At 34.3% G+C, this 25,355-nt stretch overlaps 3 protein-coding genes across 8 annotated transcripts; 1 reads left to right on the forward strand and 2 right to left on the reverse strand.

The window, feature by feature from the left end:
* Window positions 1-635: 635 nt before the first annotated feature.
* On the reverse strand, window positions 636-2,293 carry LOC113499523. 3 transcript variants are annotated; one of them, XM_026880035.1, is made up of 4 exons: window positions 1,921-2,293; window positions 1,516-1,632; window positions 1,233-1,325; window positions 636-963 (listed from the first exon to the last, which is right to left on the reverse strand). In XM_026880035.1, exons 1-4 carry the CDS (start codon window positions 2,158-2,160, stop codon window positions 736-738), a joined length of 678 nt encoding a protein of 225 aa, XP_026735836.1. In that variant the 5' UTR covers window positions 2,161-2,293; the 3' UTR covers window positions 636-735. The 3 variants fall into 3 exon arrangements, with proteins under 3 accessions (XP_026735836.1, XP_026735835.1, XP_026735837.1); XM_026880034.1 differs by having other exon boundaries at window positions 1,233-1,337; XM_026880036.1 differs by lacking the exon at window positions 1,233-1,325.
* A 2,442-nt stretch (window positions 2,294-4,735) lies between these two features.
* LOC113499658 (dynein regulatory complex subunit 4) lies at window positions 4,736-7,536 on the forward strand. The gene is made up of 7 exons (XM_026880198.1): window positions 4,736-4,956; window positions 5,028-5,067; window positions 5,299-5,991; window positions 6,084-6,271; window positions 6,423-6,653; window positions 7,061-7,203; window positions 7,391-7,536. The coding sequence occupies exons 1-7, from the start codon at window positions 4,954-4,956 to the stop codon at window positions 7,470-7,472; spliced, it is 1,380 nt and encodes a 459-aa protein (XP_026735999.1). The 5' UTR covers window positions 4,736-4,953; the 3' UTR covers window positions 7,473-7,536.
* A 4,656-nt stretch (window positions 7,537-12,192) lies between these two features.
* On the reverse strand, window positions 12,193-24,858 carry LOC113499510 (protein tipE). Of its 4 annotated transcripts, none has more exons than XM_026880013.1 (4): window positions 24,620-24,858; window positions 13,994-15,077; window positions 13,647-13,701; window positions 12,193-12,601 (listed from the first exon to the last, which is right to left on the reverse strand). In XM_026880013.1, exons 2-3 carry the CDS (start codon window positions 14,950-14,952, stop codon window positions 13,674-13,676), a joined length of 987 nt encoding a protein of 328 aa, XP_026735814.1. In that variant the 5' UTR covers window positions 14,953-15,077; window positions 24,620-24,858; the 3' UTR covers window positions 12,193-12,601; window positions 13,647-13,673. The 4 variants fall into 4 exon arrangements, with proteins under 4 accessions (XP_026735814.1, XP_026735811.1, XP_026735812.1 ...); XM_026880010.1 differs by having other exon boundaries at window positions 13,994-15,086; XM_026880011.1 differs by having other exon boundaries at window positions 24,509-24,858.
* Between the last annotated feature and the right edge of the window lie 497 nt (window positions 24,859-25,355).

Below are 25,355 nucleotides of genomic sequence, written 5' to 3' on the forward strand. Positions count from 1 at the left end.
CAGTGTAATTACAATTTTTCTTTTTGTTAAATGATAAGCAAAATTGATGATTTATTTTACCTATGATGACAATATTTTTTTTCAATAACATATGAATTCTTTAACAGCATTAAATTACTCAATGTCACTTTATTACTCACCCTAAATAAGTCTCGGCTTAAGAGCACCATAACTTATAAGCACTACAACTAGTGAACCATTTGCAAATTTTAATTACATCGCATCATTCGAGACATCCTGCTGATAATATGACATCAAAGCAAATGCGGATAGCCACCCCTGAGCCAATATACACATGCATTTCATAACCCACCCTTCAATAACAATCAACCTTATCACTTAGGAAATAAAGTTCTAAATTATAATAGTGTTTGATTTGTGAAAGCAAATATAAGTTGGTACTGAGGTTTGGAATTAATATCTGTCAGCTTTTAGGCTCTTTGAACAGTATTATGAGCATTTGACACTATAAGTGTGCGATATGAAGAAAGACCTTTGTAAGGATTAAGCGGCAAATGAGCTGGGGAGACACTACATACTTGGCATGTAATTGTGTACTTCAATTTCGTTTGAAGATTCTGCTGACAATGAAATTCTTAATGTATGCAATAAATTCGAAATAAATAAAACAATGGTTTTGATGGATGTTACTTAACAGCACACTAATTTATTACTAGCATTTTCTAAATCCGAAGAACAACATATTTCTTTTCATACGATACCTAACATTTCTTCCTAGTCATCAAGATTATTCGCATCCTCTTCCATAACAGCCCATAAGCATCGATTTCTAAACTCGATGTTTTTCGTCTCATCAGGAATCTTCTCTTCGCTGATCGGTTCGGGCAAAGATTCTAGATCGTCATCGAGGAGTGACGTCACAGATAGTAGTGTTGAATCTGTGATGTTAACCGTGTCGCCCGCGTCTCCTCTTTCTGGCTGACTTCTTGTTGTTCCTAAGGTCTGGAATTTTAGATTTTTAGGACTTATTAAAAATTTTTTGAGTAATCGATTAAGTTGAAAATGATCTATTCAATCTAAATTTTATTTCGAATCCAAGGCACCTGAAATTCCCATTTTCAAATAAAGAACGACGTGAAAGCTAAAGATTTTTAGTAAGAAGTTTCAATAGCGACAGTGTAAGTCGCTCATTTTGTATTGGCAGGGTCTCCAATGCTTGCAGCATTGAACTAGGAGCCCGAAACGACAAAAGTGTAAGGGTCCCGACTTACATCAATGATAGCCATATGTAGGATAGGCACTTCCAGTTTAAGTGGTTTGATTTCCTGCGGCTCGTCATCCAAATATGAGTATTCAGTGGGCACCTGCCAATTTATCTAAAAGTTAAAATCCATCTGTCAATTATTTTCAAAGATTCAATACGAAACTAATGTATTTAAAAATACTACGAGCGAAGGAATCCAATTTATTGACGCATTATTTTGAAGAGCAGATAGATTCAGGTGCCTTGGTTTCGTGTGTGAAATAAGAGATTGGCTGTTAATGAATACTAACACGTCTTAGTCGCCATTTTTCTAAAAACTCGTTGGTCTGCCTCAACGCCTCTTTGCTCTCGTGAAGGAGGTCGTCGATTCGATCTTTGCTACGGAACTGCTTGTATTTGTTTAGGAACTGTAGAAGAAGATCATTTAATTAGAGGTCGCATAATAACTAACGCATAAATACATAAACTGGCTTTGTGTCTGTATTACACAACCTGTATCATGAAAATAATGTTAGAAAAATACTTAAGGCACTTGAAGGCGAGATTGTTTATTTAAATAATGAGCGTTTTCCTCTTCAAAATTGGTTGGTTAACAACGATGATACCCTTTAGCCAAATGTTCTGATGAGTGGCAAATCAGTATTTAACGTCCTAATGGGCATTAAAGAAAAAAGCAATACAAAAAAGATGCTTACCGCGATAGTCAAACTCAACACCAAAATCTCCATGAATAACACTGGCAGACTGATCGGATTCTCAGCGTTCATATGCGCATGCTTAGCTTCTTCCCTTACCGCCTTCTTCACGAAACAGGCCACTTTACAGAAGATCTTCTGGAACATATCCACGAACCCATGGCCTAGAATGTAGTCGATGACGATCAGGCTGAGGAACACGGCTCCGTAGAGCATCGCACTGAAAGCTTCGACCAGCATGATTGGGAAGGCCTATGTTGATTTGACTAAACGATTCACATTATTTGTTGCACATTGAATTTCTCCAATTTTCCGTTGGTTGACTTGAATGACAGGAGGATTTTGTCTTTTTCATGACAGGTGAACTAGTTGGTGTGTCGTTTTTATTCGGGTCCCTTTGATTGTCAGATATTATTATTTTTAAATTGAGTTTTATCCTCTTTTGTCACTCATAGGTTTTATGCCATTTTTCCCATTCAAAAACGCACTGATTTATTTTATAGTTAAGTAATGTATATTACAAACAATTAATGTTAGCATTTATTTCAGAATAATTAACTTTTTTTACAAATAAATTATTCTTAACTAGTCCTACCTTACCTTGGCCACCTCTCTTATACTGTTATTACCTTCACAGCTATATTAAGTATATTTTAATCATTCTCATTTTACCAATATGTTAACAGGTTACAATCATAGTGGTTTCTTAGGTTTACGCGAATGTTAGACATTGAAATGAAACTACTTTTACGGATTTTATCGCGGTTTAATTTTAGATTTTAGTTCCCGACGTTTCGAAACCTTTGCAGGTATCATGGTCACGGGCAGACTGAGATGGCGTTCGTCTTGACGGAAGATGTTGCTCGTTCTACCTTCATATTTTAATTAATTATTTGTGGTCCGACCTACGCAGTATGAGCTCACTGTGTCTTGATGTCTTGCAGCGCTGCTCTTGGGTTTGGCCTTGAGTTTATTTATTATTGGATCCCAAGTAGGTGATATCTTCCAGCCATCTTCTCTATTGAAATTAGGGTGTTTTTTAATCTCAATAGCCTCGCGAAACATCCTAGGTAGGAATTTGGATTCTTTATCGAGGATCTGTGGTTGGTCAAATCTAATATAATGGCTGGAACCTTCAGCATGTTCGGCGACTGCAGACTTTGTTGAGCGGCGGTGTTTGACGTCAGCTATGTGTTCTTTAACGCGGGTCCCTATGCTTCTTTTGGTTTGACCGATGTAAGAGAGGCCGCAGACACAATCTAGTTTGTATACTCCTGCATCTTGTAGAGGTATGTGACACTTGACGGATGGTAAGGACTGGCTAATCTTCTTGGGCGGCTTGAAGTATGTTTTAATTGAAGCTCGCTTCAGGATGTAACCAATCTTGTCAGTGACTCCTCTGACGTATGGTAGTACAGCAGGCAAACGATCAACAGTGGCTGGCTTCACTCGGTCTCTGTGACGGGGCCGTGGAACTTGGAGCTTGTTGTCTCGCAGTACTTGCTTGACGTGTTGAAGCTCAGCGGCAAGGTGTCTGTCATCACAGAGTCCGTGTGCTCTCTGAAACAAAGATTTTCCCACGGTAGCTAACTGTTTAGGGTGGTGGTGAGATTACACCGTTTAAGTATCTATCTGTATGGGTCTTCTTTCGATACACGGTGTGACTTATGGTCTGATCAGGATTTCTTTTAACTAATATGTCCAAGAAGGCAAGAGATTTATTATCCTCCAACTCCATAGTGAATTGAATTTTGTTATTGATGGAGTTGAGATGTTTTAAAAATGCATTTACTTGACTAGATGGTAAAACTGTGAAAGTATCATCTACGTACCGTTTGTAAAACCTGGGAGTGAAAGGAGCTGTTTTTAAGGCTGTCTCCTCGAAGTCTTCCATGAATATATCGGCGACTACAGGGGATACAGGCGAGCCCATCGCTACACCATCTACTTGTACATAGAATTTATTGTTCCACAGTAGGTAGCCAGATGTGAGGCAGTGCTCGAGAAGTTCTGCATATTCTAGAGGTAGGTTGTTCTCTGCTAGCTTCTTGGAAACAATTTCAATACAATCCTTGACTGGTAGGCATGTAAACAAGGACTGTACGTCGAAAATAACCATTACTTCATTGTCATGAAGATGTAGATGTTTAATCTCATTGACAAAGTGGTATGAATCCATCACAAACGCTGTAGTGTTGCCTCTGAGTGGTGAGAGTGTTTTCGCGACGTGCTGAGCCAATCTGTAGGTTGGTGTGTCGATTTGGCTTACAATAGGACGTAGCGGGGCGTTTGGTTTGTGTATCTTTGGCAACCCATACAGTTACTTACATCGGTCAAACCAAAAGAAGCATAGGGACCCGCGTTAAAGAACACATAGCTGACGTCAAACACCGCCGCTCAACAAAGTCTGCAGTCGCCGAACATGCTGAAGGTTCCAGCCATTATATTAGATTTGACCAACCACAGATCCTCGCTAAAGAATCCAAATTCCTACCTAGGATGTTTCGCGAGGCTATTGAGATTAAAAAACACCCTAATTTCAAGAGAGAAGATGGCTGGAAGATATCACCTACTTGGGATCCAATAATAAATAAACTCAAGGCCAAACCCAAGAGCAGCGCTGCAAGACATCAAGACACAGTGAGCTCATACTGCGTAGGTCGGACCACAAATAATTAATTAAAATATGAAGGTAGAACGAGCAACATCTTCTGTCAAGACGAACGCCATCTCAGTCTGCCCGTGACCATGATACCTGCAAAGGTTTCGAAACGTCGGGAACTAAAATCTAAAATTAAACCGCGATAAAATCCGTAAAAGTAGTTTCATTTCAAGGTTACAATCAATAAAAGATAATCTTAAGATAAACAGTAAAGCCTCTGCAGATAAAAACTTCCACGAACGAACGAACGAACTTGTTAATCCTCATTAGTAGTTGCTATGGTGACCAAATTGTTTATCTTGACAACATTGTCAATCGAACAAATCAGTTCGCACATTTTTATTTCTGTTTATAAACCTTAAAAATAAATAATGGTAAGTCTTGTTGCGTTTAGTATTTTAATCTTTAGTGTAGTGTTTTCTAATTCACTTGGTTATTATTTTAGCCACCTAAAGCGGGAAAAGGTGCAGCCAAAAAGGCACCAGGTGAGTAGAGTATTGTTTTTTTATTGTTCGGGTGTTATAATGCTCTATAGCTATATATATTCAATCCAATCATACTTAGTACCAGAGATCTCATTTAACATTCATCCAAGGTACTGAGTTAGTAACTAAATAGATAGGAAGAAAAACTCCAGATATCGTTTAATTACTTTTGTTTACGATGCTTTTTTTCTGGAATAATTTTCGTGTCATTGAAGTTGTTTTTAACTCTAGCAATCGTCATCGATGGCGTCGACACATCTGAAATGTCTCGGGAGAAGCTCGAACAATTTACTCTCAAAGTTAAAGAAGAATTGGACAAAGAAAGAGAAGAACGTAACTACTTCCAACTCGAGCGAGATAAAATTAGAACATTCTGGGAGATCACAAGACAACAGTTAGAAGAAGCAAAAGCTGAACTAAGAAACAGAGAGCGAGCAACAGAAGAAGCGCAAGAGGAAAATGAAGCGCTTTTGGAAACAGAAAAACAAAAAATTAAGCACTTGAAGTATGAACAACAGGCTGCAGCAGCTGCATTGCGAGCTGAAAACTTAGTCGCTTTAAAAGCAGCTAAAGAAGAACATGCAGAACAAGAACTTGAACTACTGAATGACAAAAGAATATTGAGGCAAGAGATAAGGGAAAGAATGTTAGCAGCCCAGGATGAGTTAAGAAGAGCAAAACTAATTCATGCAGAGGAAGTATCTAAAGCTAGGGATGAATTTGAAGAAAGAGCCCAACAGATTGAGGACAAGGCTGACAAGAAGTTACAAGAAACTAAGACAGAGCTGACTGTAAAGCATAGAACAGAAATAGCAGAAGTGGAGGAGAGGAAAAACAAACAGCTCGACGAATTGATAGCTCACCATGAGAGAGCGTTTTCCGATTTGAAAAATTATTACAACGATATCACTTTGAATAATTTAGGTAAGTTTGAGGAAAAAAGAAACATCTTTGTCATCCAGAAATAAGACTGGGTGCACGTAACCTGTAAATATATTAACCATTGTTTATTTCAGGACTTATTAGCAGTCTAAAACAACAAATGGAAGAGATGCAGAAAGTAAGAGAAAGAGCTGATAAGATATCTAGAGACGCTGTTGCTGAGGCTAAAAGTCTCAGAGAGCCATTGGAAGCTGCGATCATTGATAATAAGGAACTCCACCGACAAATGTCTAATTACGACCGAGATAAGGCTGCTTTAGCTGTAAGTTATAATTTTATTTCGTTTTAAGAGATATTTGTCATGAATCAGAATAACCAATTGCAATGATTGTATTAACCTTCTGAATTTTATAATGTCATCAGCCCATGATATGAAATAACAAGTCATGCACTTTTGTTTTTTTCGATTTCAGGCAAAAACGAAACAACTAAATTCCCTGGAAAAACAATTCGAAGTTTTAAAGTGGGAGTACGAAGTGCTGCAAGTCCGTTTTGATCGCGTTCAGACAGAGAGGGATGAGTTGAAGACCAGGTTTTCAAGGGCTGTCCTTGAGGTACAGCAGAAGGCGTCACTCAAGACTGCACTACTGGAAGCTAAGCTGAAGAATATGGAAGGAAGAGATGCTGGACCGAGGGAAATTCACGTAAGAATATATAATTATTATATATAACTAAGCTAAATGTTATAAATGTGCTATAAGTAAAGTCTAGTCATCTAATGCAATAGATAAGCAACGGGCGTTTATTTTAAATTGTTGGTTGTCCAAAAATAATGTAATATATTTTTGAAACTAATGTGGTCCTAAATTTTCCTTACATTATGAGTCATAATGTAATGTGTAATGTCATAGTTACTTGAATTAAGAGTTTACTATAATATTCTATTTATTTAATGCTTTTATGAGATATGGCTGGCAAGGACGGTTGATTCAGTTAAGTCAACCTCTGAATGAATGACTACTAAATTCTACATAAGTAATTTTATATTTAGAAATATTGTTTTATTTTGTATCGTAGAATATCACGTCAGTAACAAAATTATTTGTTTCAGGATCTTCTTAAACTAAAAGACACACAGATAGACGATTTACGTTACGAGGCAGCTCGACTTCGCAAAGCTCATGATGATCTTTTGGCAACTTACGAAGCTAAACTCGCAAAATTAGGAGTGCCGGCCGAAGAACTTGGTTTCAAGTAAGTACTCGATTAGGAGTCATCTACACAATAGTACAGGAACTAGAACGCTAGTGTCCGACACTAGCGACATCTATCGAAACTATGAAGAACTTTTGCTAATCCTGGTGGCTATCTCACGCAACTTCGCTTGCTAGTGGTTCATAAGCAATAACATAGATGGCGCTTTAACGTATTTTTTTCTCAGGCCTTTGAAAGCGGTTGCTGTTGCTGGTTTAGCGCCAGTCATAGGCATGGGACCTGCAGGATTGGTGACTAAAGACCCGTAATTCAGAAGAACCAGGAAATGTTTTTCAGAAAACGATGCTGTTATGGAATAAATATTTCACAAAGTTTCTGGACTTTATTTAATTTTGATTAAACTTTGAAGTTCGTATTTTACCAAAAGTTTTATAATTATTTAAATTAATTAAATATTTATCCTAAAACTCATTTAGACTAGGAATAGATGGCAAAAAAATCAGTAGAAGTTTTTAATCACGTGATACATAAAAATCGATTTCTTTACACACTTAAGTGAGTACCTACTATCTGAAGTATCATTTTCCCAATAAAATTTCCCAAAAACTTACCAACTCGTTAATTAGTAGGCTTTCTACGAAAACCCTCAATTTAACATCAACTATTTAAACTAGCCAAGAATAAAAAAATAGGAAATCGATTTCAAACTACCTAATTTTTAATGTTGTTGAAGAACAAAAGGTCAAGGTATTTTAAGGGTTCCTTAAATAAATAAAACAAACAATTGAAGCCAATGAGTGTACTTTATTTCCTACTAACGATTTTTTATTTATTTTTATGTACAAAACGGTTATAAGGCAACAGTTTCAAATGAATGAAAACGCATTTACGATGAATATTAATAATTCAAACATTTCGCTTTTGTTTTTTTTACAATAATTAGCGTTTTGCGCCACACTTGAAATATTTAAGGCAGTTACACATATATAATGATGTAAGTATTAATTTTTATTCCGCATACTTAAATAAAACTTAACTTTGAGGCGTTATTAACCTCTAGTATCCAAGGTTAAGGAAACGTTGCGATATTGCATATGTTCATAGAAAAAAGTACTTTCCTGAAATTTTCTGATCTCCCACACAATTTTACTCAAATCAAATAACCATATTTTAAAAAGATCAATCCAGTTGTGGATTTTGCTCTTATTCATGTAGTATGTGTATTTTTCATGAGTCTACTTAAAGTTATGCTACCTACTTTAAGCACAGATTGCTTTAAGTTAGGCTCTGGTGCTGGTCAAAATTCTCATTAAGCTCAAATGTTTTTTGCTTTTTTTGTAAGGTTCACAACAAGGTCGTTTTACAACGTCTCAAAATTAAGTAAAAATTGTGCATGGAGCCTTTATCTAAAGAGGAATAGAAAAGAGAGTCTAAAAAGTTTTTTTTTCTAAATACGTAACAACATATTTAATTAATAACGTACCGTACCAGGATGTAAACAGTACTAAAATCACGGACGGTGCAATTTACAATGTTCAAATTTAGAATACAAATCAGCCATCTTACTTTAGCTGTCAATTGATCAAAGTTTGTAAAACACCATTATTGAAGTTGGCAAAATTAAAAGTTTTGACAAAATATTGTTATTGCCAGAGATATTTGCATTTACTTTAAAATTTATTGTGTGACCTATTAAACTTCGAAAGAACTACTGCCATTGGATATAATCCAACAATGTCTGGAAAACGGCCAAGTACAATTAGGTAACCCTTAGGAAATATTGCAGTGTGTAAATTATTTTGTTAGTTTTACATAACAATCTAAGTTATACAAGTTAGGTCAAACAGTTAATGTTTTCATGATTATAATAATAATAAAGTTTTAAACATACATTTTGAATGTTAATCGTATTGAAAGTTAAAAAAAAATAGAACAAAATTATTCAACAAAAATCGCGTCCGAAATTATTTAATTGAATAATTATTATCTACATTTTTTTTCTGCATTCCATTAATTTTAAATGTCAACAATATTCAATGTTGTGTATAATGTTTTTCAATTTAATCTGTTTCTTGCTAACTGGTGACAACATTTTCCGAAAGTTTTATGAAATAAGATTTAATTACTATATGTGTAACTGTCTTAATTGCGTACTATGTAATAGCTCTTATCATCTAAACCTTTCACAAACATCAAAACCTTTTGAAACCAATTATCGAGTTTTTTTACAAAATATCTCTATGTGGACTTTAATCTATTCTGCTGACGTTACTGTGCCGATAGATCGATGATAATGTTTATTTATTAATATATCATTCTTATATACATTTAAGTGATTTGTTTCAAGCCAAAAAGCATTGAAATAGCGATCGCTCCCATTAAATACATTAACAAAATACGTAATAGAATCAAACGACACACATTTTTTCTCTTTAATAATGCACGTGTTTGATTATATTAAAGACAGGTGTAAAAACACGAAATAATGTTTTTCAAAAGTAATAATTATTATTGTAAGGGTGTTAAAAAAGTGTTATGAGAAATAGAATAAAGACTCGAGGTCATATTTCTACCTCAAAATACATAAATTTATTTGAATAATATTTTTTTTATTTTATTCATTATAAACGATTTTTTAAGCTTTAATAATTATAAACCCATTTATACAACGGTATAATTAAATCTCTATAAATTGAATTTTATACAACATTCAGTCATAAATATGTATTATTTAAATATATTATTTCTTAATGCAAGAATAACGATTAAAATATTAGAAATATAACCTCATCTTTACAATAATTAGTTGGAAGAAAGGGCAACGACGTGAATACCTATCCGAAGGTGCCTTAATTAACTTTACAATCACATTAAAGCATTTTACATACAATCGCAATACAACAATATCATTGGAATTATTAAAAATACGAGTTATTAATACTAAAATCACTAGGAAACTATACACAACCGAAATTCAGACGCTCACGAGGGAAACGTAAAATATACAGCTAAAACTTAATTTGACTTCAGTTTATTATAATATGATATTTTACCAATTGCTTTGCACTGACTTATACCTACTAATTTTATTTCAACGTGATTTCGTGTTTCAAAATATATGAGAAACATAATAACATCTTAAAGAATAATATATTTAATAACGACGAACAATAATTTCACAAACTCTTTAAATAATTGTAATTTTTAATTGACTAAATAAAAATAAAGTGTTTTATTACTAATTATCTTAAATTAATACAAATACGGTATTCCAATATTAAAACATTTACATTATCTTGGGGTATTATCACCATACCTACAACACAAAAAACAATAAAGGCTTTTCTATCGGATCATTATGATATCTTAATGATATTTATCGAATTTAATATACTAGATAATGTGCGTAGATTTTAGCGATATCTAACATTTTCATCCCAGTCTAAGTGATTTTTTATTTAATAATTAAGAAACATAATTACTCTTAATCATTTAGAATGTGTGTATGGGACTCTTGTTAAGGCTCTTGTTTAAACGTGTCAAAGTAAGTCACTTATAACCGACAACTTTAATCGCTAAGTATTATTTTTTTCTTTGATATTTGTGTCGCGGGGGTTTGACAGACATTCAAGTCATATGCATAGACACTCAGACTCAGAAAAAAGATTCGTGGATCGTACGAATACTTGTCTTTCGCGGGGAAACCGCGTATTGTGGATTTCGCATCTTGTATTTTACCACTTGGCTATCGGTATAGTCAACTTCTGAGTATATTTGAATCTAATGTAAGTTTACGAGTATATAACGGTCGCTTGGAAATTGAAATGGTCGTGCGTTGGAGACTTACGTTGCCGTATATAGAAAGAGCCTTAAAAAATAATAGGACTGTTTATCTAAACAAAGTAAATAAGGCAATAAGCCTGGATACACTTAACATTCAAACAATGCATTTATACTCCAAAAATATAGTGATTTTAACAAAAATATTCATATTAAATAAATCGTACAGCATAATATTGAAATTTTCTGGCGTATTAAATGAGTAATTACTCTAGAATTTACGCATTATTCACAAGCCTTTGTTATTCATATAATTACGAAAAAAACCACTTACAACCATGGAACATTCAAAAATTGTTTTCGAAATTGATTTTTCGACTTTTGGGCGCTCTCGGGCTAACACGGAATATATGTATTAAATCAAGCGTTTGAGTGCATTTCAAGAAGTTAATACAATTAATTAATGTATTCTGTTTGGGTGAGTATAATGGTATAACGTCGGTACGGATTGGTATGGACAGTGTTAATGAATTTTTGAATAGTCGAGGCACGGGACGGAGAATCAATATCGCGTAGCGCGTGGCAAGGAATCCAATAATCTCAATGTACGTACACATGTACCGTACCTAAACGAACACGTTTCGACTACATATCTTTCTATATATTTCTTTTTTTTATTTCAAATCTCCAGTCAAACTCTGTGTCAATTTCATCAGCTAAAAACTCAACTATTTCAAATACATGCGTTCTCGAACTAATATGGCTTACTATCTAAAATGATATTATGAATTGTACCGATGTGTTATACTAATATTTTATTTTTAGTCGATGTTTTAACATATTTTATTCTTCAATATTCTTCTTTCATCTAAATACATTCTATTTCTCGACTGCTTTTATCGTAGCTTATGTATCTCAAAATCAACATTTGATAAAATTATTTTTACTATTTTTGAACAGCTTGCTTTCATAATACCTTTTTATCGTACATTTTTTTTTATATTTTCAATATATTTTAACAGCACGCGTGCATTTTGACACATTAGCGTACGAGCATTAAAACCTTATTTAATTACTATAGGAGATAAAATTCTTTTATTTCTAATATAAATCGTTTGAAGCGTGAATATCTTCTGTTTTCTTAAGCTTTCTGTATTGAGCAATAATTGTATTTAATGTGAATACATTTTTAAATAAATATATAAATTATACAAAAAATATGCTCATCAATCCTGGGTTTCAGTTTCATTAAATAAAACAATTATTGTCATTTGTTAAATAGGAATATTTTTTTGTTCTTTTTGCCTATTAATTTACTTTCTATCCCTCGTTTTTCCAGATTTACTTTCAAAGTAAATAACATAAAACAGAAGACATTGCCGCTCAAATATTCAGTATCATTTTTTATTTCACAACGCGTTATAAAAAAAATCTTTCGCCCGTTTTGACCTTTTCAAAGTCGTACTTTCATACTGTGTCTATCCTACTCTCTCACTCTTGCACTCTTACAGAATAGAATGAGAGCAACAGCAATACTCAAGCGTGTCTTAAATCACATGTCGAGCACAATATTGATCATAAAGAGTTTGTTCATATTGTTCACCTCATCTCGTGATGCACTCTGTACCCAATGCCGCATCTTCAGGAATCCTGTCATCTGAAAAGAAATTAACTGAATTTATCAAAAAGAAAAAATAAACATTCAATTCAAATTTTTATACGTTTTTAACATGGGGAAAATAGTGCCTTGAGGACATGGTGCAAAGATTGGTTATAAACGAAAACTCTATCCATAGGCACTGACTATGGTAAGTCATGCTTGGGTATTGAATTCATTCTTAAATATCTTTATTTGAGACGTAAAATTTTCAAGTAATTAAATGTTTACAGTGTCAATTTTTTAAGAACACACCCAAAATTTTGTTTTTTCTCTATCACGTAGATTATTCTCTCGACCGTATTATTTTTGGGTTAAACTCGGTAATGATATGACCAAAACCAAAATCCACATTTTCAGCTGTTTTCCTTTAACCATGTGTCAGACTTATCGAAGTTACAGTGCAGTTTTTTCATATCGGAATGGATGAACGAGCTTGATTAAAAATCGATATCGCTTGCTTTGTCCCCGATGGGAAAGTTTGCTATTAAGGATGAAGTAGGCCTAACAAGTATCTTGTTGTTCACGTTTACATTAAAAAGCCTTATAAGTTAGGTATGGAAAGAACTTTTCACTTACACATACCAACTTACGCATGTTTGAATGTTTAATGGATGAGAACAATGTAAGCGAGAACAAAATTTACAGGTTTATTTAAAAATACTGTACCATATTTATGTCAGGATAAATGTTACTTGAAGTAAAAATAAAATAAAAGAGAAAATAATTTAGAAGTCTAATTAAATAAATACGCTAAAAAGCATAATACAATTTATTTGAGTGCAATTTATTATTCATGAATTTATACATTATGTTATTCGAATATTAATACAAAAATTTTAATAATGAATTTAATTTTTGAAGCTCGTATTATTCAAAAATACTTATTTTAATGTTCTTTTTTTACGTGAGCGCTAAGCGTTAAGCATGTGATACTTTTATACTCTGCATTTATTATGTGCATTATTTTTAAGAAGTGCTCAAATGTTATACGATTTTGTACCTTAAGCGTAAGGGAATAAAGCTCAAGCCACCAGAGACGTACCTCTGTGTTATATTGTTGTTAGTCTCGTTAGGCGTTCACGAACGACGACTTGGTCCTGTCGGGTGCAGAGAATGTTTTATGAGAAACTGGAGAACACTGTAGGGTTTTAAATATCTATGTTTTTGCTCGCAACCTGTCATTCTAACATTTATCTCAGTTCTAAAATCTTTTTTTTGTCATTGTTTTATGTCGCCTTGTGTTGATTTTTACTTTTTATTTATTTTTTTATAGAAACATAATTACACAAAAAATAATTCAATAAATATAAAAAGAAATGACAAGAAAAAAAATCAAGTCACTAATATTTTATATTTCTTTTTACACTGTATACTTCTATCATGACTTACCCAGACAAAGAAGCAGAATTGGAGATTGGCGGACTATTGGATTCGAAGCCCTCTTTAGGCTTCTCATTAGCAAGTTGCATCTTCAGCTGATGGCCGAAACACGCCAGATCCTCCCTGAACGTGTCAGAGCCAGGAGTTGTGGGTTTCTCATCATCACCAGTAGCCATCGCCTCAGCGTCACTCTTCAACGGCGCCTGCTCAGACTCTTCCTCAGTATTATATATCTTAAAGTAAGCAAACGTCAAATATATCACTGAAATTATGAACGACGGTATAGGTATTGCCATAGCATACACCAGGTTTAAGGTATTCTGCCACATGTCTAGCTCGGTGATCACCAAACCAGGATCCACGCGGCTGTAGAAGCACGTGTAATTGTTGCCAATAGGCTTGTGCTTTGCGTAGAAGACTGTGCAGTTGAGGATAGGCGGGTACCCACAGCCCTTCACATTAGGGAACAGCCGAGCACCAGTAAAGTACCATTCAGAGTCGTTCCCCTGCAGGCCAGTCGGTATGGCTTCGGGCAAATCTTCCTCCCCCATATCTGGATACGATTTGTCAGCTGTCACCTCGTAATTCTCGTACTCGTAGTCTTTCCGTAATGCCCTTTCGATCCTGATTAAATTATCCATGTCAGTTGGAGTTGCATTGGGGTAGATGCCCAACTTGTAGTTGACGCGTATCTGCGTGCACTCAAACAGATCCTTGGTACAGCCCTCCCTGCAGGATGCCCAAGAGCAGTTGCTGGCGCCGACGAGATGCTGCACCCCGGTTGTAACGCATAGTGCTGGTACTGGATCGAATTGCATGAATATTGTAGTAAAGGCGGGTTCTATCACAAATGGTACGAGGAAGAGGAACGCAAACAGGCTGAATGTTCCGAGTAGAACGAATGTCGCTGTAGTGTAAAATAGAAGTTTTTCGGCGAACGTTGGGGGTACAATTTCTTCGTCGGTCATGGTGTGGGAGCGCTACGGCCAACCATAGCGCTGTCTCAGCTTGCTTGTGTCATATCATTATACATCGCATCAGTCTTTAAACGTTGGTTTTGGATTGATGGTTATTAACATATTTGTTGGTTTATCTGGAAAAACTTTAATGAGGCTTTGTTTGTACATTACTCAAAATCCTACAATCTCTTATAATGAACTTGAATCTGACTAACTACTAACCTATAATGCCCTAAAGTTTTTACTAAACACAATACGCCCTATAGCTTCACTATTCGCAACTACCATCCACAATATCATCAAAACCCTAGAATTTAGGCAACCAAACATCGAGATTGGCATTTGATATTTGGACAAAACATTCCGAATACCAGACTATAACTAGAATGCAGTGCGGTCTGACAACATCTGTCACGGCTCGGTTTAGATGACAGCGGTCTGTCACGTGGGAGGCTATCTTACTGACCTGATTTTGTTTCAAAAATACCGTTTTTATGTAATACTTTGTTAAGATTAAGATTTTATAGCTTTCGTTTGTGTGATGTTGATATGAGGGTAGTAATGAATTGTTAATCTCAGATGTTTCAGTAAGCATCTCCTTAAAATTGCGATTGAAGGGTACGTACCTTATGATTTATCTTTCTGACAATATAAAAATAGGTGTTTTTTTATTTCTCAAAATTTATTTGCTTTTGATATACAAGACGAATTATGAAATGTAATGTAATGTTAAGTAAAATATTGAAGATAAAATGACTTCATCAATCAAAGTCTACAATCCATATTCACGGTTTGAAACGAAGACATAAAGCACAACAAATGTCACCTATGTGTGTAATATGATATCTTAATGTAATCTGAATACTTTGAATACCTTTGTCCTAATTGAATTAGCTCGCTACGAATGGAACCACACAATTATATCTAGACGCCAGACTGTCTGAGCAACAATCCCGCACACTATTGATTTGAGCTAGAATTAGCATGAGGAATATTCTATGTAGTCGATACATTGTGGTAATGAAGAAATCTTTTTAGCTGCTGATAAGAATCCTAAATTCTAATAAACCGATGTCTAAATATTGCTTACTTTCAACGAATTGGCTTTACCCATCGTTTACCTTACAAAATAGTCATCAGCTAGTCAAGATTTGCATGGGAGCAAATATGTTGAATGCCAAATAAGTTTAAGGGAGTACTAACGGGTCGTACATAACTTAACCTCAATCTATAGACAATGCTGTTACAGCAGCAACAGAATTACATCATCTGTCAACATTTCAACTCTCTGGCTACCACAATTTATGAGGTGCATCCCGTTGACAAATGGGCGGATAGCGGAGTCACAGCAATAGGGTTATTTTTACCCTTTTGGTACGAAACTCTATCAACTATCAGCACACATTAATTAATAGTTAATTAATTTCCAATAATAAAGTATTTTTTATCGTTTTACAAGTCGCATTGAAAATAATCCAACTTTACATTAGCACCTTTAACATGGCTACTCACTACTGCTTTAATATTCTGAATATCATATTATCAAAACTCCATTATAATCTTAGTGGAACTATGTTTTGCGGACATTGATCGTCATCAATCATTTAGCTGTCCTCAGCCCTGACATCGGCCGCTCCCAAATTGTGTCGTAATACTCGATTCCCTGTTTTCCATATTCTGTCAATCGCTAGCCCTTGGTGGAATTAAAGTGATTCATTTCAGATTATATTTTTACCTAAAAGTGTTTTGCAATTCGGCTTCTTTCCAAAAATATGTTTAACTGAGTAATGTTTTTTTTCCGCAAAACTATATAATGTAAAAACGACTTTCATTTACTGTCCTATTATTAGAAGTATGTCTTCCGCATTACATCTAGGAGCACTGCACAATAATTGTAATAGCTCTGTTTTAAATCATGTATTAAAATAGAAAAGTTAAAAATAAATATATCTCAACGCGAAAAACTTTCATCATTTTCCAGCTGTACGCTTCTCTATAAAGTGAACCTCCCGATAACTTTGATAGTTAGATACAAGCAGTTTCTACAAAAATAGATTTATAACGTGAACTATCTATTTTTAATGACTGACCTTACAGTCCCTTCAGTGACGAGCATCGCACGTATTTATTAATGAGTTGGCATGATGGGTCATTAGTGTATAAATATTATATTTAGACATTTATACAATATTCACGCATTCACCAAAATTAATTCGAAAAATAAAATTCATTTCAGGTAACTTTTATTCAATGAATAAACATTTTTATTTAGAATAATAATCAAACGAGGAGCTCGTGGCTAAGCTATAACCGCATAAGTGATTCGATCACAGGTTAAGCTATGCTTGACGCGGTTAATCCGTAGATGGGTGACCATCTTTGTCATAACGAGTTCCTCCGTGTTTCGGAAGGCACGTAAAATTGTGGGTCCCGGCTGTTATTCCTACATCTCTGACAGTCGTTACAGGTCAGAAGCTTGAAAAAGTCTGACAGCCAGTCTAACCAAGGGGTATCGTGTTGCCCAGGTAACTGGGTTGAGGAGGTCAGATAGGCAGTCGCTCCTTGTAAAACACTGGTACTTAGCTGAAACCGGTTGGACTGGTAGCCGACCCCAACATAGTTGGGAAAAGGCTAGGCCAATAATAAAAATTTAGAATAATAATGTTATTGGAATAAAATGAATAATGCAATTATATTATTTTTATTTGATTACGATTTATAAAAATATTTGTATATTGTGGAACAATCTCTGCTCATAAAATATACCTACTGGCATATTCAATTTCGTCTATTGTTACAACGTTTAACGTTTTCTTAAAATTTTAATATTGTACGTGTAGAGTTACTCGAAACCCTAATTGTAGCAGCCCACATCATATTCAATTTTGAGCACTTTATGTCAACGCAATAGAGTTCAAAATTGAATAAATTTAACTTTATTACCGTTGAAGCGTTTTAGCACAAAAATTAATGAGCAGCACCCGTGTACATGTCAAATTTGTAGGAATATGTTACGCAAGCTACAGTTGTTTAAAATGCAGTGCTATTTATAAATCTGGGTAAATACTTCCTTCAAAATGTGTGTCTGTGTGAGCAAAATTTTAGAAAGCCTTTGAGCTTTGACGTTATCCCATGTCATTAATGGTGACTAGTTTTTGCTTTGGCTTTGCCTACAAAGATGTCGGATACTGAGGAATTAAGTACCCTAATACACTTTTTTTAGTTATGAAGTTAGTTTTTATTAAAACTCTAACCAGATGTTTTCAGATGATTCATTAATATTACTAGTTCTGTTAACTAATGAACAGCTGTAATAATGATCGCATCGTTTCGTATTTGATTTGTTTTTATTTCATTACGAATAATTTTAAAATCTACGAATCCAATTCATCCAATTATTTTTATACATTTCTGTTTCTCGCATTATCACTGCAATTCAATTTAACTCTAATAAATTTCACACAATATAGTAAAGGAACATACAAGAACATTTAGAATCAAATATTGTATGAGCTATGAAAATATCCGGATCCGGATATGTATTTACCAGGTCGGTAAACACATTTCGGTAACGCACGACTTACATGCTTTTTGTCAGAAATGTTTATACAAAACATTCTCGTATGAAAATAATCAATTTGAAAAACAGAAATTCAAATATGTATTAAAATACCATGAGTTTTATTGCTAAAAAGTTTTTCTTAAGCCAGTTTTAAGAATCTGTCCCGCTCACTGATTGTTTACTCTCATTTTATAAACCTTATAGAATGCACTCAACACTAGATATTTTAATAGACACCAACTTATTTTAGTAGCCCAATATTAAGTTGCAAAAAGCATTATTGTATTGAATGTCAATTTGACTAGTGTTAATTCTGATATTATACTTTTTGAATACCCGTAATGACTGTCAAAGATGTAAGAGTAACTGTCGGGACCTACAATTTAACGTGCCTTCCGAAACACGGAGAACCTCGTCTTGATATGGATGATCACTCACTCACGGACCAACCGTGACAAGTGTAGCTTAACCAGACGATCAGCTTGTGAACTTATAGCTGCAGGGGAACGAACGGCCAGTATCAGCCTCTTATTAATTAAACCTTAACCACCGTGCCATGTCGTCTGCGTTTATGTGTCTATTGATGACAATTCTTCATTTAACGACTCTACCACCGCCTCAGCTTATAATTAAGGACTTCTATAGTTTATTTATTAAAATACATATTAATAACTTTAACTACCACTTAAATATTATTATCTAAGAGATATAATAAAACTGACTCTACCCTTTGACTCTACACTCCATATACCCACAAAATAGTATAAGTACAGGTAAGAAACATAACACAATATTAATACTCATACCTCACATAGTTAAGTTAACTCAAGTTGCCTTACCTATGACAAGTTAAGCCTTGGAATAAGTTTAGATTCTGAGGGTTCATCCCTTCAAGATAAGCAAATACGTCTTAACATTGTTTCTGTGTAAGTAAATATTTAACTACATTTTCTGAAATATACATAAATTTTATGATTTTTCAGTAGTAGCGCGGTTCCAAAATGTCATGATTGTCTTTTTGAGACGTTACTAGACTTGAAAACCTGATCCCTCACAACTAGACTCATAGTTATAACGTTTTCAAAATGCTTTAAATATAACTTCTTATATTGATTTTTGTTTTTGAAATAACAAAACGGTTTTCTCAATTGCCTTTATTAGAATTTTCCGACTAGTTTTGTAACCCAACCGGAGTCCGTAATCATGACCTAGCGCGGCATAGGGGTTGATAACCTAAAATCTTCATTTACATCTACATCAAGGTAATCAAATTGGAAAGTTACACTTCAAAGAGCTCTAAAAACAAGTTTCCAACTTGGAATGGTGACATATCCTACTTACAGAATAAACGATCACATTTCATTTCAATAAAACAAAAAAAGTACCATCAAAAGAATCTTCCGATGTCCAAGTGAAGAAAGGAAATTATTCTTTTACTTTCTAAAGTTTCAAAGAAGGTAATTCCAGTACCAATAAGAAAAAACGTGTAGAAAACCTTAAGAATAGCGAAACGGGGACAGCATTTGTAAGAGAAATGTCATTGGAACGTCGGAGCATGGTCGGCCATTGTTCATTATGTTTCTGCATCCATTGTAAGATGTACGAATGTGAGGCACCGATAAGGTTGTTTTAGAAGACCTAAATACTGAACAGATATAGTGGTGTGAAGGAAATGTATGGCTGGATGGGAGTCAGCATTCATGAAGAAGAGGGTAATGGAAACCAGATTATATACCTCTAGTTCTTACTATTGCAGCTTCAGGTTCAGAGGTAGCGGTCAATGATCCTGCTTGTGAGTTTCAAGAATAGGAAAATACTATTGTAAGTAGAACTGCATCGGTCCCCTAGACAAGTGAAATTTCAGTGACTTTTAAACTATTAATTTATATAAAAACCCGGTCAAGTGGAGTCGGAATTTGCGATGCTGAGGATTTCGTACAAATAGGTTTAAGATAAATAAATATAGCAAAAACCCGGAGTAATCTCAAATTGATTTCTCAACAAGGATTAACCCCGATATTTATTTGAATTTTTGTTGTTATAGCGGCAACAGAAATAAATCATCTGTGAAAATTTTATCAGTTCACGAGAAACAGCCTGGCAAAAAAATTGAAAGAAAGATAGAGAGACGGACAGCGGAGCCTCAGTAATATGCGTTCTGTTTTAAACTCTTTGAGTAAGGAAATAAAAACTAAATTCAATTAATTAAAAAAAACAAGTTCATCTTTTAAATTGAAACAGTAACAACCAAAATTACTAAGCAACTATCGCTTTTTCAAACAAAATGAATAATATACTGCAAGTTAAAATCAAACTTAATTCTATTCCGATACGGTTTCTATTAGCTTCTCGGCATAATTAAGGGGAAGTGCGGATAATTAAGATATTAACTACATGCAAGGGTAGTTCACCCTCACTTTCAGTAATCGATATGGAATTAGGGTATAGTATTAGCCTGGTTGGTTATAATCAAGTTTCTTAGGTTCAAACTCGGTTGATGTTAACGTTTGAATGTTAAAATAGTAATAAATTATATTTTAGTGTAAAGTGTAATGTGGATAAAAATAAATTGTTTTTTCCCACGTTTTTATACACTCATTTTGAGGATCGAAATATTCAGGGTTTTCCAAACCCGATGACAATGTGATTTATAACTAAAAAAACAGCTAGACCGATTTTGATTATTTGAATGGAGTGACAATTTCAAACTTGGGTGTTTAGATTTATAATATCTGTTAATTATTATTATTTTAAATAATATTGGCTTTAGCTATCAGCCATATAAATATAAATACAATCAAGGTAAAAAGTACACATCCTAATAAGTCGACGGGAGTATAGCATCATTATAATTACGGCAAAAAGAGCATTTTCATTTCCCCTGTCAAAATATGATAAACAATAATCTTAAGTATCGTAATAAAATTTTAGTAACAAAAGCATATAGAATAATAATTAATAAATCAATGCAACATGTTTTGTTAACGCGTGGTACAATTTTTCGTAGTACTACTGCGTAGTACGTAGCGTAGCTACGCCGATACGCAATGCTCGTAGCCCTTAGACCGTAGGCAATAGAGTGGGTTGTAGCCAGCTTTGCTCACCGTATTACGTTGTACTTAAACCAAGCAATTTATGTTTTGGTTGCATTTTGAGAAAAACTTAATAGAAATATTTTCGTCGGCGGTCTCGGATATTTTTAGTTTAGCTTATAAAACATTATTTGGTACATTTTAAAGTAAAACTGTATCAGTAACAGTATGGCACTGATATTTCTGAAAATGAAAGCTCTGCTTACTTTGATAATACGTCATATGCCTTTATGACCCAGTAAAGGAGTAGATAATGATAGGTGACCAATTTTGTTAGCAAATTCATTTTTACTTTGTCCTATTTTACAGGATCCTGAGAGTCGTGTGTCTAACTCACACTTAGTCGATTTTTATTCGAATTTCGCCAAAAAATAGCCCTTTGCTATCTTCAACGACAATTGTTAGAGACTCAAAACAAAACACATTATAATACAAATAGTTCTAACGCTAAACCAGACAGCCTAGACGGCTAATGTCTGGTCTAGGCGTCAGATAGTCTAGGCCTAGACTAGGAGACGTCTGCTTCAGTTATCCTGTAATATATATCTATGAATCATAGAGTTATTAAAGTCTTTTATGGGTTTGTTTTGAAACATAAAAGGGCTTTTCACTAGTTACATTTATTTTGATTAAATTTGGATTTGGTGGTGGAGTCGTTGTCTAACTTGCCATTTATGCCTACTCTTGTAAGCCAGGATCTACATGACAACGAATGGATGCCATTGACAACTTAAACTTGATGCGTCTGGAAAAGATTGATTGTATTGAAAAAAAAAACAGAAATCTTATAAAGGCGGAAATAAAATAATACATTTATCAGCTATACTGCAAGTGGTAGAGGTTCACAATAATATTGAATAAGTTGTATACTTTGCATAGTGACTTTTAAAAATGTCTATTTAAAAGTAAAGTGTATTGTTTTAACTACAAAAAATACAACCTACTTTAAATAAAAACCAAGAGTCAAATTAGATGAACTTTTATGACACCAAATAACAGATATTTCACGTACAATTAAAAAAGAAACAACAGCATCGGTTCATTCGGCCCGATTTTTTGCGATAACAAAGAAAAAGAAGTACAAGCTAATTGAGAACTAAAAGTGAAAAAGTACTATGTGTCTCTACAATCCTAACTACGATGACAGGGACAGCATGACACTTTGGACACCTTCTAGTTTGACATTTGTGAATACGGCGGCTAATGTTCTGTCAAGTCCTGTCTGGCTGAATCTAGCTACGAGTACATTGGTCTACTATTTCACAATGAGTTTGACAGGACAACAAATAAGTGACTGGTGTATGTAATTAAGAGATATTCCGCCAGAAGATGATAAAATCGTTTGTGGCATCGTGAAGCCCATATGTTTGGTATTATGAAAGTTAAGCTGCCTCCGTCGCGTTTGGTAAATCGATGGGTGACTTCCGCCGTCGGCTACAACTGTCATATCTAATCTTTGACATTCGTTAAATTCTGAATAATATCTTTACTTTGGAATAATACATTACCCTATGAGGAGCTGAAAATCAGGTTAAGCTACACTTGATACTGTCGATACGTGGATGGGTGAACATCTGTGCCATAACGAGTTCCTCCGTGTTTTGGAAGGCACGTTAAGTTGTGGTACTTGCCTGATAATTATATATCTTTGGAAGTCGTTACGGGTAGTTAGAAGTCAGAAAGTCTGACAACTACTCTGACTAAGGGGTATCGTGTTGCTCACGTAAGTAGGAGGTGAAATAGACAGTCGTTAGTTGTAAAACCCGTTTTCTTTTTCATCCATTTAGAATGGAAGCCGACCCAAAATACTTGGTAAAAGTCTAAGCTGATGCCAATGACTTCATTACCCTAAAGAAATGTGGAGTTGAAACCAGCAGTTACTCTACGAAATATATCTTAAAAGTGTATTAAGATAAATCGAGGAAAACTGAAAGCCGAACTCAACATAGCTTGACAAAAGTCTATAGAGGGCTGAAAAGGACCATGACTGACCCCAAGGTTATTAACCTTAGAAATACAATTTACTCTGAACATACACAAAGGGTAAAAGATCTATAACTCTTATTGGCTGTACCCATTAACTATGTAAATTCATTAGTTGAAACACAAACAGTAAATCAATTAATAAGCCTTATATTTGTCTTCAAGGCTAGCCATAGTTTTTGCATAGCGAGGCATGGAAGCTTATGTAACTATGCTACAACTATGCTACTATATAAAATGTTTTATATACGGTCATTTATTGGCTTAAATTTGTACTTATTAAAGGTAAACATTAGTGACAAAAAAAATGTGAAAAAAAGGTTTTTGTGTCTTTCTCACGTACGAATATAGGTATTGCTTATAAGATTATAAGGTCAGCCTCAGCCGAACAAACCAAAGTACTTATACCAATAAACCTTTCACATCAACCCGCACCGTTATAACCCAATCGAAGCCATATCTACATAAACTGGATTGCTTATACATCTACACGTGAATACTAGAATAAATTGGTCCCTGAAAAACTTAGACCTTTTTTGTACCGTTAAAAGCACTATTACATAACCTAACCTCAAACTTTAAGGTTTTGACGTCACACAATACTAAAACAACAATAAATTCTCTGTTCAAAGTATTTCGAACATGAAAATGTACGACAAACATGCCATACACTTGTATCCGAATACTATTGTTATTATTTTTTAATTAAAACACAACGCAAATGAAATAAACAATTAAAGTTACGTAATAATTACATTCAAAATTCTCCGTTTCATTTCTTGTACATTTTCTTTCATAAATTGAGAATAAAAATGTAAAAATATACAGGCAAAATAGCGTACGCGTTGACATAATGCAGTAATGACTTAACGGAGTATTTTTGTTTCATATTTTTGAGTAAATTGTATTGTATTGTGCCGTTACTTACATTAACATGTATAAGGAATCTTTGTTATAGTTAAATCGTATTGTGCAGATTAAAAATAATGACTAGATATACGTTTGACCAGCCTCACTAAAGCTTAAATCTCACTTTTACCATTTAGAACGAAACACGTTGAAGAAAACAATATTATGAAAAACACTGGTACTATTTAACACTATATCATTATGTTCTTGGTTGGAAACGTATTTTTTTTTAATTTTCTTTTTTCTATGACGTCTGTTTTCCGTCAGACGTCGACGCGTTCCCGCGACTCGGCTACTACTGGGCGCAGGCCGACCCCGCTAGCCTCACAGGCACCTCAAAACTACATAACACACCGAAATCCCATGAAAGCCCCACCACAGAACCCATTTTAAATGCAAAACAGCAAAAAATACGCTACAAATAATTTAAATTCAAAATAAAATGGAAAATGATATTAATTTATTTTTTGACAAAAAAATATCCTGTAATTGCATTTTATTGTAGAAAAAATGAATATTTTTATTTTATTTCATTTATTAATTGGTTAAAATGTTATTTTTTGGATGTATTTTTGCAGTGTGACGCTGTTGTTTGAGTGCGCGCGTCGGTTCGGCGGGTCGATACAGCGGTATCATGTGTTCCAACACTGTACGGCGACAGATAGTCTTGCTTTACAATTCTGAGGTCCCGATGCTGAATGTTATTAGGATTACTTTTCCTTGTATCATCTACGATTGTATCCGTACAAAATTGACGAGCAACGTGTATTTTTCGCATACAAATATCGACATTATGTCCAGGTTTTGACGTTGAAAGAGAATTGGCAATGTAAGGTTACTTTGTCTTGGTTTTCGGGTGCAATGAA

This window comes from Trichoplusia ni, chromosome 12 (assembly GCF_003590095.1).
Source record: "Trichoplusia ni isolate ovarian cell line Hi5 chromosome 12, tn1, whole genome shotgun sequence".
NCBI classification, from domain to species: domain Eukaryota; kingdom Metazoa; phylum Arthropoda; class Insecta; order Lepidoptera; family Noctuidae; genus Trichoplusia; species Trichoplusia ni.

Coding starts and splice junctions, on each gene's coding strand:
- LOC113499510 (XM_026880013.1), bottom strand. CDS start 14,952: ATGACCGACGAAGAAATTGTACCCCCAACGTTCGCCGAAAAACTTCTA. Junction 13,702..13,993: donor AATTCTGCTTCTTTGTCTGG/GTAAGTCATGAT, acceptor TGCACCCGACAG/GACCAAGTCGTCGTTCGTGA.
- LOC113499523 (XM_026880034.1), bottom strand. CDS start 2,160: ATGCTGGTCGAAGCTTTCAGTGCGATGCTCTACGGAGCCGTGTTCCTC. Junction 1,338..1,515: donor AAAAATGGCGACTAAGACGT/GTTAGTATTCAT, acceptor TTTAACTTTTAG/ATAAATTGGCAGGTGCCCAC. Junction 964..1,232: donor TACATATGGCTATCATTGAT/GTAAGTCGGGAC, acceptor CTAAAATTCCAG/ACCTTAGGAACAACAAGAAG.
- LOC113499658 (XM_026880198.1), top strand. Junction 5,992..6,083: donor TATCACTTTGAATAATTTAG/GTAAGTTTGAGG, acceptor TGTTTATTTCAG/GACTTATTAGCAGTCTAAAA. Junction 6,654..7,060: donor CTGGACCGAGGGAAATTCAC/GTAAGAATATAT, acceptor TATTTGTTTCAG/GATCTTCTTAAACTAAAAGA.